Genomic DNA, 17,795 nt, shown 5'->3' with positions numbered 1-17,795 from the left:
CTGCAGCCTTTACTGGGAGACAGAATGGCTCCTTCTGATGGAGCCTACAAGATAGGCCATTAATCTGATCAACCATTCTAGTTAGTCTACCCACCCCTCTATCTATTACCCCCCGCCATGCACTACACTATAAAACACCTTTTATAAGTACATTGTAAATACATGCTGGTATTTACGTATTTTTGCCCATTTTATTCCATTTCCGTGATTGAACTTCAAACTTTTTAATATAATTCTTTATAATTGTTTAATGTTGCTTATCATTGCATGTCGCACCAACTCACCACAGCAAATTCCATCTCCATGTAAATGTACAGTATATGGTGAATAAAGTTGATCCCTGATTCTTGATCCTGATGTGAGAGATTTACCCATGTCGTGCGGCAAAGTGTATGGACAAGCAGGGGTGGGACTCTGTACTGGGGAGTTGGGGAAGGTTGTGGTGCAATGCCAGGGTAGGACCCCATTGTGTAATCAGGCTGAAGATGTGCTTCTCCCCTGCAGGCTGATGGCAACAGACTCCACAAAGACCTGAGAGCATACCTGAATGCTGTGAAAGGTGAGCGGCCCGTGGTGTCCGACAATCCCTTCTGTCCATTCAGTGGTCCTGGCAACTTTCCCTTCTCCACAGTTTTCCATTGGGTGCCCACATGGACTTTGGGTTTTGGAGGACGTTGGGTAACCAATGGCAACAATGTCAGTTGCTCTGCCTGCTGGGGTGGTGGGGAAATTGGAGACTTCGTACAGTAGAGGAGTGCATTCAGCCCACTGGGTCTACGCCACCCACCCCATTTCCTCCGCTCATTCCCCACCCCGTACAGATAATTCACTCTGGTGCCGATCCAGTTCCCTATTGAAGGCCCTGGCTGACCCAGTCTCCACCCCCTGCAGACACTGAGTCCCAGATCATCACCGCTCTCTGGGTGAAGAGGTTTTCCTCACAACCACCCCCTGTACCTTTAGTACAAAACTCCACCCCTACAGACACTGAGTCCCAGATCATCACCGCTCTCTGAGTGAAGAGATTTTCCTCACTGTTCCCCCCGTATCTTTAGTACAAAACTCCACCCCTACAGACACGGAGTCCCAGATCATCACCACTCTCTGGGTGAAGAGATTTTCCTCACATCTCCCTTGTAGCATTAGTACAAAATGCTAATTTAGTGTCCACAGTCTTTGACCTCTTCACCAATGGGAACATCACCCCCCATAACCCCATCTGAATCCCTCATGACCTTCTCCATCTCCACAATGTCTCCCCTCAACCTCCTTTACTCCGGGGGAACAAGCCCAGCTTCTCCAGTCAGATGGGACCCCTCATCCCCAGGGTTGCTTTCTGGGACCCTCACATCCTTCCTAAGGTGTGGTGACCAGAAATGGACGCAGTCCTCCAGTTGTGTCCGAGACAGTGTTTGTCCAGGTTCTACGCCACCTCCTTGTGTCTGTTCTCTGTGCCTCTCTCTCTGAATCCCAGGATCACAAACACTTCACCAACCGCTCTCCCACCATGCCCGGCCACTCCCAAACACTGACGTTCATGTACACCCGGGTCTCTCTGTTCCCACACCCTTCAGCACTGTGCCAGTGGGCCCACTGTGTCTCTCCTTGTTTGTTCTGCCAAAGTGTTTCACTTCTCACTTCTCTGTGTTAAATTCCATTTGCCTCCTGTTTGCCCATTCTGCCAGCCTCACGCTGTCCTGGAACAGACATTCACTCCCCCTCCTTACAGACCATCACACTTCCAACCATGGGTCGTCAGCAGGTTTGGACATTTTACCCTGCAAACCTGAGTCTAGGTCATGAACATATGTGAAAAGCAGTGGTCCCAGCACTGACCCCTGGGGACACCACTGTCCACATCTGGAAAGTAACCCTTTCCCACCACTCTCTGATTGTTGCCTTTAATCCAAGTTCCCCTTCCCCTGCAGTGCTACTGAGCTTTTAATTCCTCAGACCTCAGTCCTGTTAAGCAAAGCACAAAATAAATTAAAATCTCCATATTTTAGAGGAAGTAGACCCTACCTGGCTTTCAGATGAGGATAGGCAGGTTTCTAGAGCTTTATTCACATGGTTTGTCAGCCACCCTGTGTGTACCCATGGGATATTTAACCACAGGACCTCAGTAGTTTTGCCTGTATTACCCTGTTCTGGCCTGCCCTGCCAGCCCTTGTTTCTCTGCTTTCCACAGTGCTGCGTGAGACTTCCAAGAAACTGTCACTGACACTGCAGGATGTGTATGAGCCTGATTGGGATGGCAAGGAGGACCTACAGCCCATTATAGAGGTGAGGGACACTGTGCACTCTCCTGTAGTAACCTCCCTATCTTTGCTGGGGCCTTGAGGCAGGGGCTGTCCGGGGGTGGGAGAGATCTGAGGGACACTTGGACTGCTATTCGAAATGGCAGGATCCTGGCTGCTTGTAGTGGGAGAGCACACTGGGCCAAGGGAGACAAAACGTGGCCCCAGTGTGGGCAGGAGCTTTCTCTGGCCCTGTCCTAGTGGCATAGGGCAGTCCAATGCTGCAATAACCAGATGAATATCCAGGAAATGGGAGATCAGATGGAATGTGTGGGAATCTGTGTCCTGCTGAACGGGTTCCTCCTCAGCAAACGTTTTCATGAAACTGTTGGATTGTCTCAGCAAGCCTGTGGGGCCCGAAGGACGCCCTCCCACACCCTGTGTCATTTTGCTAAGGAAGCCTTAGTTGCTCCATCCCAGTGACTCCAGACCGAGAGTGTGAGGCCAGAAATGAGTAACCCGGACCACCACCCGGGGTTCAAGCCCACCACCAGCTTGCCAGCACTTCCGAGACTGGGTAAATAATGCCAACTTTGCGACCAATGCTCGCACCACAAAAACCAACAACAGAATCAGAATCACTATTATCACTGAGATATGCGGTGAAATTTTTAGTTCTGCAGCAGCAGTACCATGTAATACATAAAAAATACTATAAATTACATTAATAAATTGATGTATATCAATTAAATAGCAGTGCAAAAAGAGAGCAAAAATCAATGAGGTGGTGTTCCTAGGTTCATTGTCTGTTTAGAAATCTGATGGTCGAGGAGAAGAAGCTGTTCCTAAAACATTGAGTGCGTTCCTCCTCCTGATGGTAGGAATAAGAAGAGGGCATGTCCTGGGAGGTGGAGGTCCTTAATGATGGATGCCTCCTTTTTGAGGCATCGCCTTTTGAAGAGAGGGAGGCTAGTGCCCATAATGAAGTTGGTTGAGTTTATACCCCTCTACAGCTTTTCCCAATCCTGTGTGGTGCCCCCACTCTCACCAGAAGGTGATGCAACCAGTTAGTACATCTGTAGAAGTTTGCTAGTGTTGTGCTCATTCATCTATAACTACTGATGAGACCCAAAGCCAGGAGATAAACAAAGCCAGAATATAAAAATAAACATTTATTCAGTAAAATCATACAACTACAAATAGCTCAAAACTCAACAGTACATCGCAAAGCATGGCTTCATTTGTAAATTTAAAGAACTATTTAAAGAATGTTCAAAACATCGATAGGAACAATGGCCAGTCGGCGAAAGTCAGCCTGGGATTGGTTGTCAGCTGACCAATAGGCGTTGGCTATTTCCGCTTGCCAGAACACCTCCGTCGTGAAGATCATTGCCTGTAGGGTTTGAGCTGAGGGTTGATTTGGATTGGAACAACCGACTTACTGGTGATTGCTGTGGTTGCAGGCTGTCACTTTCTCATCGCAATGTTGCTTGCAGCTGTGCCGGCTCTGGTGGTTGGTTCAGTTGCAGTAAATCAAACCCTTTGAGGAGGAGGTGGAGGCCCAGCTCTGTGTTTGATGATAAGTCCAACCAACTTCCTGTGCCTTCGGGAGCACATGGCCCCAACTGGTTGACGCGATGGTGCCAGCGATGTCTGTCTACAATAACTTCGTAGAGCACTTTCCCCATTTGTTTGTCAATCTGACCTGGCGCCCAGGGATCTTGCCCATTGCGATATTGCCTGGCCCACACTGCAGCTCCAGGTTTGAATGACTTCACGCATTGACCAAGGTCTGTGTGGCTGCCTTTGTGCTGCCGTGAATGCTGGTCGCTGAGGTAGCATTGCATCCAACGTTGCGCAGTTTTCCTACCAGAAGCACTTCAGTTGGAGTCTTCCCCTCGAGGCCTGAATGGGACGTAATTCGATATGTCAGCAGAAATGTGTTGAGAGCCCCGGCCAATGCTCCTTTCCTCTTGATTGTTTGAAGGTATCCACAGACCGTTTTGCTTGGTCATTGGATTACGGATGATATGGGGGAGAGCAGTGGTGGATAATTCCGCTGTTCTAGCAAACTGCTGTGAACTGAAGTGCATTCCATTATCAGAAACAAGTGTTTCCGGCATCCCAAAGTGGCTGAAGATCTGCAGCAGCTGCTGAATGTTAGCCTCTGGTTAGACTTCATAGATAATACTCCTGGCCATTTGGAGTAGGTGTCAACCAGGACAAGATGGGTACACTCATTGATTGGGCCAGTGAAGTAATATGTACTCGACTCCAAGGTCTGGTAGCCTGAGGTCATGGTTGTGGATTGGCTCCACTTGGATACTTTAGCCATAGAGCACCAAGCACACTGCTTGCATACAGCTGTGATATCTTCATCTATGCCTGGCCAGTACATAAAGCTTCTTGCCAGGACTTTCAATCGATTGGTGCCCTGGTGACCGCGGTGGAATTGTTTCAGTACTTTTGGTCAAAGTGTTCATGGAATTGCTATTCTGTCTCCAAACGTTAGGCAGGAGTCCACAGTCGAGAGTGATGTATGGCGTTGGTAGAAGGGTACGACACTTTTGTCGACTTTGACTGGCCGTCCGTGAATGAGGTACCTGGAGGTATGCTGATAAAGAGGATCTGCAGCTGCTTCTGCTCTGATCTTGTCAACCATGACAGGATGACCTTCAGCAGCATCCCACACAACCCAAAGGACTTCGCGATCAACTGAAATCATAGTCACGACTGCGTCTTCGTTTTCAGTAACCTGCTGGTTCATAAGTCTGGGGAGGACACCTGCCTGACCAAGTTTCTAGGTTGATGTGTACTTGATTTCAAAATTGTAAGCTAATAGCACCATTGCCCACTTTTGTAGATCGTTAGCTGTATACACTGGGATGCCATTCTTAGGCCTAAAGATGGACATCAATGGCTTATAATCAGTAAGAAGAGCGAAGCATCTGTCATAAAGCATCTTGTGGAGTTTCTTCACAGGCATAGTTCTGTCTGATCTGCACCCATCACAATGATGTTGTAGAGCTAAGTGGCAACACCATCAATTCCACTCAGCATGGCATCCATAAGCTAGGAAGGCAGACAGAGGAAGGAAAACAACCCCTATGTGTTGTAGTAGTGAGAAGTTCCTGTGAATTTCTTGCCATTTCTACCCAGAGGTAGGCTACAGCCAAGTCCAACTTTGCAAAGTAGCAACCACTGTTCAATTTTGCAAAGCTATCAGCCAGTACCGGTAATGGGTACTGATGTGCCTTAGAGCTACATTGAGACCCGTCGAGAAGTCTGCATGCAACCTCACTGTACTGTTAGCTTTCTTTATGATGACTACTGGAGCTGCCCAACGTGAGTAGTTGACAGCTTTGATCACACCAGCTTGTTGCAGCTGATCTAGCTCTTGGTAAGGCTGTGTATGGTATCGGTCTTTTGGGATAGAAGACTGGCTTTGCAACTGGACGGAGATGGAGTTCTGCTTGCAGTTTGGTGCAGCAACCTAAACCTTCTTGAAGCACTGCTACCTAGCACCGTTGCAGTTGTAGTTGTATGGTCTCATGTACTGATTGTGGTATGGCGTCGACTGACATGATTTGAACGGCCATTGTCTTCTTACAGACCTCATCCAAGAGGGATGCTCCAGAGATCAAGCTTGTCCATCCACTCAGTGCCAGGGACATTCAGATCTGGCTGGTCTGTTAGGTAACACACACCATAGACTTGGTTACCGTTCAGCTCCAGCTTGCAGTGCGGTTCGCCAACCAGCTGGAGTGTTCCACCTGTTGCAATGCAGGCAGAGTGATGAGTTGATGTGACTGGGAGGGACCCAATTGCCCGCCACATGCATTTGGAGATAACAGTGACGTCTGATGCCGAATTGAGTCGTAGGTTGACCAACTGATGTTTGATAAATATGTACATCTCCTGGGAGCAAAGTCAACTTTGAAGGGGACCATTAAACTCCTTGTAGATTTTGATGGCTTTTGAAACTTTTTGTCCTTGTGTTTCACTGGCCTAGAAGGCAGTGAGAGGTGGCAAAAGCCTTTTTTGTGACCATGACATCGGCATTTGCTGCAAATATGTTTCTTGTATTGGCAGCTTCTTGTGTGATACCATGCACCACATTTCCAACAAGCTTCTTGGAGACCTGGTGAGTGATGATGCCTGGGCCACTGGAAACGGCATTGACCTTGGTCTGTTCCACCAGGTTGGAACTGTGTTTCAGGTTGATGAAACACTGAGATTCTTAAGTGACAGCTTGTAAAGTTGTATCAGGGTCTTGCCAGTAGTCATGCATCACCAAGTGCTTGAAGTCACAAATGAAAATCAGACATTTCAACTGTGGTTCAGTCACGTTACCCAGCTGAAACTTTCACATTCGCGATTGACGGCACTGACGTGCGATGCAGTCATTGGTGCCATGTTTGATGGGTTTTCGTCACTAGTAGTGAACACTAAAGAGAGATGACTGCTGTCAGACAGTTCAGTGAAATGGTAGATCACGCGGGTTATTAGGCAGAATTAAGTTAAAAATAACGCTCATGTTCAGCAGTACCCAATTTTCAGAGCAAAGTGCTTGTCTTCCACAAGCAAACTCAACCCGGAAAATATCTTTGTTACGTTTGAACCATAATTCAAATACAACTCCCAAAGCAGCATCAAACTGGAAATTGGTAATAGTCACGACTGACGAGACCTGAATCCAGAAGATAGAACAAAGCCAGAACATTAAGTAAATCTTTATTCAGTAAAACCACACAGCTACGAAAATCTCAAAAGTCAACAGTACATCCCAGAGCACGACTATTTAAATAGTTTACCCAAGCACCTTCGAGACGTCGATAAGAACAGTGACCAATCAGCTGACCAATAGGCATTGGTTGTTTCGGCTCACCGTGGCAGCTAGAGTTTTGATGACTTGCAAAATCTCCTCAAATTCCGAATGAAATATAACTGCTGGTGTGCCCGCTTCATAGGTTTGTACTTCTTCATAATTGCCTCATCCGATCTGATCCAAGCCCTTATGAGTGTGTCCGGCATCCCTGGAAGAAATGCAGACTGTGTCCGGGGTGAAACCGTACCAACCCTTTGTCTTACTCCCAGTGCCTCATCTGCCCAGGGGCTTCCTGCTCACTCAGCAGCCATTTCCCATTCCCTGAAGGGTGAGGCCTGCCCCCTCATATACTGGAAGTGGAAAATGGCACCTCCAGCAAACATTTACCGTGAGGTCAGTGTGACCGAAGGTCAGAAACGCAATCTGATGTCTGAAGGCCGATTCAGAACATGTGCACAGAACTGGAGAAAAAGAGTCCGAATCACTTTATTGCCAGTATGTGAAACATACCAGAACTAATTGTGGTTCGGTGCCAACTGTAAAACACAGGACAATACCATAACAGGCAACACAATAGCAACCAACAGTTTACAAGACAATAGTGCAAACAGTCATGAGCAATCAACAATTAGCAGAATGGTCACATGAGCAAATTTAAATACATGTGAACATATGAACAGACTGAACAACCGTTTAATGGATGTTGTGCAGGGACAGTGAGTGAGTTTTGTTGAGAAGCTGGAGAGCTACAGGAAGGAAGCTTTGGAGATGATGTGTAGTCCTGGTGGTGATGGACTTGTAGCGTCTCCCTGATGACAGTTTGGTGAATAAGTGACTGCTGGGTGGGTTGGGTCAGTACCTCAGAACATCAGACATCGAGCACAGCTATGGTGGTAACTGACGAACTGTTTGTTTCAGAACAACGACTTACTGTGGGCAGACTACGAGGAGAAGCTGTCTGACCAAGCCATGCGGACACTGGAGACATACCTGAGCCAGTTCCCAGTGTTTAAGGTGGGTCCCAGCATGGAACACTATTGTGTCTGCTGTTCCAAGATTTACACTTTTAAGACGGGCTCAGAACAGATTTCCCCCCATACCCACAGGTTCAACCAGAACAAATACAGGCAAGTCATAAACACGAGAAATCCAAAGCAACACTAACAAAATCGTGGCAAGCAGCAGGTGCAAGCACCACACCCAGACAGGCAATGCTGTACATAGTTATACACAACACAGAAACAGGCTCTTCTGCCCATTGTGTCCATGCTCACTATCAGATACCCACTCATACCAATCCCATTTCCCAGCATTTGGTCCGCACCCCTCTCTACCTTGGTGATACGAGTACTCGTCCAGATACTTGTTAAATGTCGTGAGGTCTCTGCCTCCACCAGCCCCTCAGGCAGTAGATTTCAACACCCTCTGAGGGAAAAAACACACTCTTCCTCAGACCCCCACAGTGTTGCTAAAGCTGAGATGTCAAGAGCGATGTGAAGCATGGATCAGGAGACCGAGTGTGGTCATGCATTCACACGGCATGGAATGGGAACAGGCCCTTTGGCCTATCATGTCCCTGCTGACCACCAGCCTCCCATTTCCCAGCACTGAGTCTGTCTAGCTGATCCAAGTGCTCACCCAGACACTTGTTAAATGTCGTGAGGGTCTTTGCCTCCACTACCCCTCCCGCAGTGTGTCCCACATTCAAACACCCTGAGGGAAAAAGATGTTTCCCTTGGGTTCATTCAACCTTAAACTGATGCTCTCTGCTTACAGATACCTGTGAAGAGAATCTACCCTATTTGTGCCACTCATGATTTTGTGCCCCTCTATCAGGTTCCCCAACCCCCACCCCTCCACTCCAGGGAGAACAACCCCAGCCTCTCCAGTCTCTTTCTTTAACTGAAACACTCCATCCCGGGCAACATCCTGGTGAATCTCCTCTGCACCCTCTCCAGTGCAGTCACACCTTTCCTACAGAGTGGGGACCCAACTGCACACAGTTCTCCAAGTGCAGTCTAACTGGTGTTTTATACGGTTGTACCATAACTTCCCACAAGAAAACAGGAACAGGAATGAGCCACTTGGATCTGTGCCCCAACTCCCTACCTGTGCAAGTTCCCCACATCCCCTTCTATTTCTCAATCTATCAAGTATTTATCCACCTCTCCTTTAAGAGCTGATGACCTAAAATCAGAGCTTCAAACGCTGCGATGTATCAGCAATGGGGAGAGGTACCTGGACACTGTGTTTCCAGAGGCAGTCACATCCACTGGATTAACGATTTCAAATCCAGCCTGTTGCCAGGGACAAGAAGGTGTGACTACGAGTGAGGCAGGTAGGAGGATCCATGAGGTAGTACTGGAGGAACCTCAGCCCTTGAGCTTGCTCAGCAGTCTCAGATAGGTGCTCCCAGTGAGGATGAGAGTGGGAGCTGTCGGAAGGGTGACCAACTGAACCGTGGCGCCATGGTTCAAGAAGCTATTCAAGAGGGAGTTCTTCAACATGATAAGGAGCCCATGGTCCTATACCAAGTGAAGGACATCCCTCTAGGAAAGATGCCAACTTGGATAGAAGTTTGGTTGATTGGCAGGAGGCAAAGAGTGCAAATGAAAGGGGCCTTTTCTGGTTGGCTGCCGGTGAGGAGTGGTGGTCTGCAGGGGGGTCTGCTACTTTTCATGTTATATGTCAATTATGGAATTGATGGCTTAGTGGCCAAGTTTGCAGATGATATGAAGGTAGGTGGAGGGGCAGGTAGTGTTGAAGAAGCAGGGAGGCTACAGAAGAACTTAGACAGATTAGGATATTAGGTAAAGAAGTGGCAGATAGAACATAGTGTAGTGAAGTGTATGGTCATGCACTTTGGCAGAAGGAATAAAGGCATAGTCTATTTTCTAAATGGGGAGAAAATTCAACAATCAGAGGTGCAAAGGGACTTGTTGGAGTCCTAGTCCAGGATTCCCTAAAGGTTAACTTGTAGGTTGAGTTTTGGGCCCCTTATCTAAGAAAGGATTACTGGCATTGGAGAAGGCCCAGAGGAGGTCTTCGAGAATAATCCCACAAATGAAGGGTTAACATATGAGGAGCATTTGATGTCTCTGGGCCTGTACTCACTGGAGTTTAGAAGAAGAGGGGGATCTCAATGAACCTACTAAATACTGAAAGGCCTAGATAGAGCGGACGTGGAAAGGATGTTTCCAATGGACGTGGAGAGGATGTTTCCAACAGTGGATGACTCTAGGACCAGAGAGCACAGCCTCAGAATATAAGGCCATCTCTTTAGAACAGAGATGAGGAGTGATTTCTTCAGCAAAAGGATAGTGAATTTGTGGAAGTCATTATCACAGATGGCTGTGGAGGCCAAGTCATTGGGTATATATAAAGCAGAAGTTGGTTTCTTGATCAAAGGTTATGGGGAGAAGTCAGGAGAATGGGGTTGAGAAGGAAAATAAATCAGCCATGATTGAATGCTGGAGTAGGTTCGATGGGCTGAATGGCCAAATGGTGCACCTATGTCTTGTGGTCTTATGGTCTAAATATGTCTAATGATCCAGCTTCCAACATTGGCCAAGGCAAAGATTGCAGAGATTTAAATGACCAGCCCCTTATCTTGTGGTGTGTCCTCTTGTTCACGAGTCTTCCACTAGTGAAAGCATCCCAATGTTTACCTTGTCAAGCTCCCTGGGACCTTATATGTTTGAATAAGGTCACCTCTCATTCTTCCGAACTTCAAGGGATACAGACCCAAACAATTTAGTCTCTCTTAGTACGACAGGACCCTGGTGAGCGTTGCAGAATAGAGGGACTTGGGAGTACGATTACATGGTTCCATAAGAGTGATGTCACAGGTAGGCAGGGCACTGAAGAAGACCGGCTTTCACGACATTGACTATAGCAACTAGGAGATCAGGATGCTGGCGAGGATGCACTTGGAGTATCATGTTTGATTTTGTTTGCCCTGCTATGGGAAAGATGTTATTAAACTGGAAGGAGTGTAGAAAGGCTTTACGAGGATATTGCCAAGACTGGAGGGACTGTGTTACAGGGAGAAGTTGGTCAGGCTAGCACTTCATTCCGATAGTGTTGGTGACTGAGAGGTGATCGTATAGAGGTGTACAATATCAAGAGTGGCATAGATAGGGTGAATGCACCCAGTCTTTTCCCCACATCTGGGGTATCAAGGACTACATGCATAGGTTTAGGATGAGAAGGGAATTATTTAATAGGAACTTGAGGGGGAGACTTTTTCTTACACAAAGGGTGGTATCTCTGTGGAATTCGCTGCCAGAGAAGGAGCTTGAAGCAGACACGATAACAACATATAAAACACTTAGACAGGTTCATGGATTGGAAAGGTTAAGAGAGATATGGGTCAAAAACAGACAAATGGCACTAGCTTGGACGGGACAACTTTGTTGTCATGGACCAGTTGGGCCGAAGGGCCTGTTTCTGTGCTGTATGACTCTATAGCTCTACGAGTCTATGACAGCCAGGAATGAGTCAAATGAATCTGCCTCCAATGTTATTAAAAACACAAGAGATTCTGCAGATTCGGGTTCTTTCCATAGATACGGAGTTCCTCCAGTATTTTGTGTCCAATGATATTACATCATTTAAAGTAAGGAGACCAAAGCAATACACTGAATTCCTATTGAGGAATACTACAAACAGGTTTTGTTTTTCTTTCTCGGAAGTTGATTTCTCCCTTCTTATGAGCTCTTCAGTCTTCCACTGTTGGTTCTCAAACTAGCCAGCCCTTTGGCTTATCACCAGCCCTTTGGCTTATCACCAGCCCTTTGGCCTACCGCCAGCCCTTTGGCCTACCGCCAGCCCTTTGGCTTATCACCAGCCCTTTGGCCTACCGCCAGCCCTTTGGCCTACCGCCAGCCCTTTGGCTTATCACCAGCCCTTTGGCCTACCGCCAGCCCTTTGGCTTATCACCAGCCCTTTGGCCTACCGCCAGCACTTTGCTCTACCGCCAGCACTTTGCTCTACCACCAGCTCTTTGCTCTACCACCAGCTCTTTCACCTACTGCTAGCTCTTTGGCCTACCACCAGCCTTTTCTGTTTTGTATATCCTTTCTTTAAGTTAACATTCTCCTGTACCCTTTTGTGAATCGCAGACTAAGGCTCTTTCACATGGAATCCCTCTGTCTGATTGAGATGAACTCTTGCTGAGCATTATACACCTGCTCTTTTATTCTTCATCCTGGTGACTTAAGGCAAGTATCTGGATGCCTTCTTCATTGCCTTCTCTGCCCGTGCTGCTACCTAAAGGGATCTATAGGTTTGTACACCAAGGGCTCTGTTCCTCAATATTACCCAGGGCCCTGCCAATCATTGTGTATGTTCTGCTATTATTAGCCCTCCTTACGATGAAGTTCTACCTGCCATTTCTCTACCCAACTGATCAACACCTCCTGTAGCTTAACACTATCCTCACTATCAATAACAAACCCTATTTTTGTGTCATCTGCAAAATTACTGATCATGCTGCTTGCATCCATATACAAGTCTCTAATGTGTCACCTTGCAAATCAGATCAATGTATACCAAGAGTCCCAGAACTAATCACAGGCTTCCAATCACAAAAGCAACCCTCCACCATCATCCTCTGCCTCCGATCACCATGCCATTTTTGGATCCAATTTACCAACTAACTTGGATCCCAAGGGCTCTAGTTGTTTGTTCCAGCCCTCCTTGTCAGAAGCCTTACTGAAGCCCACATAGACCACACTAACTAGACTTGTTGTCTCTTCAAAAACTTCAATCCAATTGGTCAGGCAAGATCTCCTCTGTGCAAAACCAAACCAACTACCTTTGATCAGTCCCTGCCTGCCCAATTGTCCATTAATCCTGTCTCTCAGAATCAGTCCCTACCTTACTAGAATGTTACCATACCTCTCCCTGAAATTTCCACCTACAGTGTCCTCCTCAATGAATACAGATTGAATGAAGCTTTATAGAAGACAGCCAATATCTTCTTCCCAGGGTTGAAATGTTTAAAACAAGATGGCATACATTTTAAGGTGAGGGGGGAAAGTTCAAAGGTGATTTTTTTTACACAGAGTGGCAGGTGCTTTGGTTACAAATGGAACTTTAACAGGATGCAGAGCTGGGCTGAGAAGCGGCAGATGGAATTCAACCTGGAAAAGTGTGAAGTGGTTCACTTTGGAAGGTCAAAATTGAAGGCAAAATACAGGCTAATGACAGGATTCCTGGCAGAGTGGAGGAAGGGAGGGATTTTGTGGTTCACATCCAAGAGCCGCGAGGTAATGTTGCAGCTTTATAAAACCCTTGTTAGACTGCACTTGGAATACTGTGGTCAGTTCTGGTCACCTCATTCTAGGAAGGATGTAGAATCTTTAGAGAGGGTGCAGAGGATATTTATCAAATCAATTCAAATCAGGTTTGATTATCATTCAAACCATACATAGATAGAGCTGAAAAAGACAGTGTTCCTCTGGGGCCAAGGTGCAAAGCATTCAAAATAGCAACCAAAAATTCAAAAATAGTGAGTAACATAATTCAAAATAGCGAGCAGAGAAACATATTCGCTCAAAAAAAAACCAAATATAGTCCAAGACCCTGAGCGACAACATCCAGCAATGAACGATGAGGTCTCTCGGCGGTGTACGGACACACACAATCCAACCTGTCATTCCACTGCCTGAACACAGGATGTAATGTTCTATGTTTTATGTTCTAAAGAAATAATATTTTCCACCCTTCAATCTTCTGGTACTACTCCTGTGCCCAATGAAGATGCAAAGATCATTGCTAAAATAATTTCTTCCTTCAATTCCCATAGTAACCTAGGCATATCTTGTCTGGCCCCAGGGCCTTATCTATCCTAATGTTTTTCCGAAATTACAGTGCATCCTCTTGCTTAACATCAACGTGTTCCAGCATATCAGCCTGTTTTATGTTGCCTTCAAAATTATCAAAGTCTCTCTCACTGGTGAATACTGAAGCAAGTATTCATTAATGACCTCCCCTAGCTCCTCTGACTCCAGACACGTTTCCTCTTTTATCCCTCCTCAGTCCTTCACTCACTCTGGTCATCCTCCAGTTCTTCATTTAAGTCTAGAACACCTTGGGTTCCCCTTAATCCTACTTGCCAAGGCTTTTTCATGCCCCCTTCTAGCTCTCCTAAGTCCATTCTTCAGCTCCTTCCTGACTATCTTGTAACTCTCTAGAACCCTGTCTGATCTTTGCTTCCTAAACCTTAAGTAAGCTTCTTTCTTTCTCTTGACTAGATGTTCCACATCTCTTGCAAACCATGGTTCCTTCACCCTACCATCCTTTCCCCGCCTCAGTGGGACAAACCATCCAGAACCCCACGCAACTACTCCCTAAACAACCTCCACATTTCCATTGTGCATTTCTTGAGTACATAACATTTATGCTCCCAACTTCCTGCCTAATGGCATCATAATTCACCCTCTCCCAATTAAATATTTTCCCATACCATCCGCTCCTATCCCTGTTCTAAGCTATGGTAGATAGTCGCTGTCTTGGATACACTCACCCACTGAGAGATCTGACATCTGACCTAGTTCATTGCCTAGCACTAGATCCAGTACAGCCTCTCCTCTCGTCACCTGTCTATATATTGTGTCAGGAATCCTTCCTAGACATACCTAACAAATTCTGCCCTATCTAAACCTTTTGCACTAAGGAGGTACCCAATGAATATTAGGGAAGTTGAAGTCACTCATGACAATAACCCTGTTATTTTTGCACATTTCCAAAATCTACCTCCGGATCTGCCCCTCAGCGTCTCTGTTGCTATGGGGGGGGTGGGGAGTGGTCTATAGAATACTCCCAACAGAGTCATAGTTCCCTGTCTGTTTTCTGACTTCCACCCACACTGATTCAGTAGACAATCCCTCCATGACACCCTCCCTTTCTGCCTCTGTGACACTATCCCCGATTATCAATGCCACTCCCCTGTCTTTTTTTACCTCCCTCTCTGTCCCTGTCCCTTTTGAAACATCTAAACCCCAGAATATCCAGCAGCCATTCCTGCCCTTGTGACATCCAGTTCTCCGTTACGGCCACAACGTTGAAGTTTTGTGCACTGATTGCTCTGCTCAGTCACATATTGTTTGATTAGGTAGAACAAACTCCTCAGGGCTGACGCAAGACAACCACTGTGCCAAGGCCATTTGTACCTTGGGACGAACGATATTTAACTGTTGCTCTTCACAATAGAAGCGCATCGCTAAACGTGGCCGCAAACTGGTGGACTACGACATCTGCCGTCATCACCTGGAATCGCTGCAGAACGCCAAGAAGAAAGATGAAGCAAAGATCAGCAAGGTAATGGGGACCAGAGGCTGCAGCTGCACCCAGGCCCGACTGTAGTGTGGGGATTGCTTTGGTTTTCCTTTTCTAAACGGGGTTTATTCAGTGATTACAGGATGACAGGGATACAATATGGCAGTGCTTCATGATGCACACTATTTAGAGTTTCAAATTATAACTTCAGTCATAGAGTGAGAGAGTCATAGGACATTACAGCACAAAAACAGGCCCTTCAGCCCATCTAGTCCATGTCAAACTATTACTCTGCCTAGTCCCATTGACCTGCACCTGCACCCTAGCTCTCCATACATCTCCTCATCCATGTACTTATCCAAATTTCTCTTAAATGGTGAAATCGAACCCATATCCATCACTTCCGCTGGGAGCTTGTAGCACACACTCACCATTTCCTGAGTGAAGAAGTTCCCCCTCATGTTCTCCTTAAATATTTCACCTTTCACCTTTAACCTATGACTTCTAGTTCCAGTCTGAACCAACCTCAGTGGAAAAAGCCTGCTTGCATTTACCCTATCTATACCCTTCATAATTTTGTATACCTCGGTCAAATCCGTGTCCTCTGTGAAACGGAAACACCTCTTTCTCCCTTATTAGGGAGAGAGAGAGCCTGTGGTATGTTGAATACCAGGTGAGCGAGTAGTCTTTGGGGTGCTGCAGGTCTGTGTCTTTGCTGTTGCTTTGCTGCACGCTTGAGTGCTCGGTGGGGGGTGGCGATGCTTTTTTTTTGCCGGTGGGGGGAGGGGAGATCGTTGCTTGCTGCCGCTTATGCACAGGAGGGAGGGGAACTAGGGGAGGGGGCTTTGGGGTTCTAACATTTAGCTGTCATTCATTTTTTGGGGGCACTCTGTTTTCGTGGATGTTTGCGAAGAAAATGCATTTCAGGATGTACATTGTATACATTTCTCTCACATTACATGTACCTTTGAAAGCTTTGAATCTCCCCTCAATCTTCTATGCTCCAGGGTATAAAGTCCTAACCTACTCAATCTTTCCCTATAACTCAGGTCCTCAAGTCCCGGCAACATCCTTGTATATTCTCTCTGCACTCTTTCAATCTTATTGATATCTTTCCTGTATGTAGGTGACCTATATTGTACATAATACTCCAATTTTGGTCTGGCCATCTCTACCCAGAACACTTGAGTCCCTGAATGTTCATTGTACCCGTGGACATTGTGTACTCCTTCTCCAGGGACACCTGGGCATGTACGTAACCCCAAAAGAGGGACAGGCAGTCAGCTCAAGCAGAACCATCGACTGCCCCCCTCCTAGGTTTGTGAATAGCCAGCTTGGCCAGGCCCAAGGGCAAATGACCAAGAGATCCTTCTCTGCCCCTGGTTAACAAAGATCAGAAGAGAGGGGCTGAAATTCAGCCAGAACTTGAGAAGCAGCTCCTACAGATACTTGAATAGAGGCTGAGACCTCTCGAACTTTATTTATTGCTTCAGTGAGGCCCACTGCGACTGGATGGGGAAACACCACATGATGACTGTTGGCAGAGATCCTGCCAGACCTTCCAGGACGATTCACGATTCAAAATTCAAGTTTATTTGCCGCCTGTATATTGAAGCATATAGTGAAATGTGCCATTTGTGTTAATAGCCGACACATCCTAAGGACATGTTGGGGGGCAATCTGCAAATGGCACCACAGAATCCAGCGCCAACATGGCATGCCCACAATGCTCAGCAGCACAAGCTACAAAACAACAGCAGCAAAACAAACTTCCTTCCTCCCTCCTACCCACACACACATACGCCGTCCTTTAGGGGCTGCAGGGTAGTATGGCAGCTTGCATAACACTATTACAGCACCAGCAACCCGGGTTCATTTCCCTCTGCTGTCTGTAAGGAGTTTGCATGTTGTCCCCATGATCACGTGGGTTTCCTCCCACATTCCAAAGACGTACGGGTTTGTAGGTTAATTGGTCATGTGGGTGTAATTGGACAGTGGGGGCTCATTTGGCTGGAAGGGCCTGTTACCGTGTTGCATGGCCAAATAAAAATAAATAAACTCTGGGACAGGCCTCCAGCAGACACAGAGTCGGGCCTGCAGATATTGGGCTTCGATCTTCCAGCTGAACTCGCAGATATTTGTAGACTCAGCTCTGGCAAATGAGAATACTTCCCATTTGTCCTCGGGCCTCAAACATCAGCATTGATCCCAGGGCATGCCGATTACCAAACAGCAGGCCTCATACTCCGGACCTGCCGATGGTGGGACCCCAAACGCCAGGCCTCGAGCTCCAGTTTCACCAATTTGCAAGCCCACATTACTCAGTTATCTCCTTAAACATCTCCCTAAGAACCTCAGCAAACTCCAGGGGGAAATTTGACGTCGTTAGGGACTCCACAACGATACCTTCAGCAGACTGCTCCCTTCTGGGGCTGGCCTTGCACAGG

At 46.8% G+C, this 17,795-nt stretch overlaps 1 protein-coding gene across 3 annotated transcripts in view; it reads left to right on the top strand.

Annotated features, from left to right (window-relative positions):
* LOC140191639 (uncharacterized) overlaps window positions 1–17,795 on the top strand; it is a 119,690-nt gene that overhangs the window by 61,261 nt on the left and 40,634 nt on the right. For all 3 annotated transcript variants that reach the window (XM_072249227.1, XM_072249226.1, XM_072249228.1), the window contains 4 exons: window positions 505–559; window positions 2,189–2,283; window positions 7,984–8,079; window positions 15,283–15,390. In XM_072249227.1, coding sequence (XP_072105328.1) covers window positions 505–559; window positions 2,189–2,283; window positions 7,984–8,079; window positions 15,283–15,390 — 354 coding nt within the window. The remainder of the gene's footprint in view (window positions 1–504; window positions 560–2,188; window positions 2,284–7,983; window positions 8,080–15,282; window positions 15,391–17,795) is intronic.

Source organism: Mobula birostris, chromosome X, assembly GCF_030028105.1.
Source record: "Mobula birostris isolate sMobBir1 chromosome X, sMobBir1.hap1, whole genome shotgun sequence".
Classification (NCBI taxonomy): Eukaryota; Metazoa; Chordata; class Chondrichthyes; order Myliobatiformes; family Myliobatidae; genus Mobula; species Mobula birostris.
Note: the sequence above shows the minus strand (reverse complement) of the source record. Positions and strands in the feature narration are given on the sequence as shown.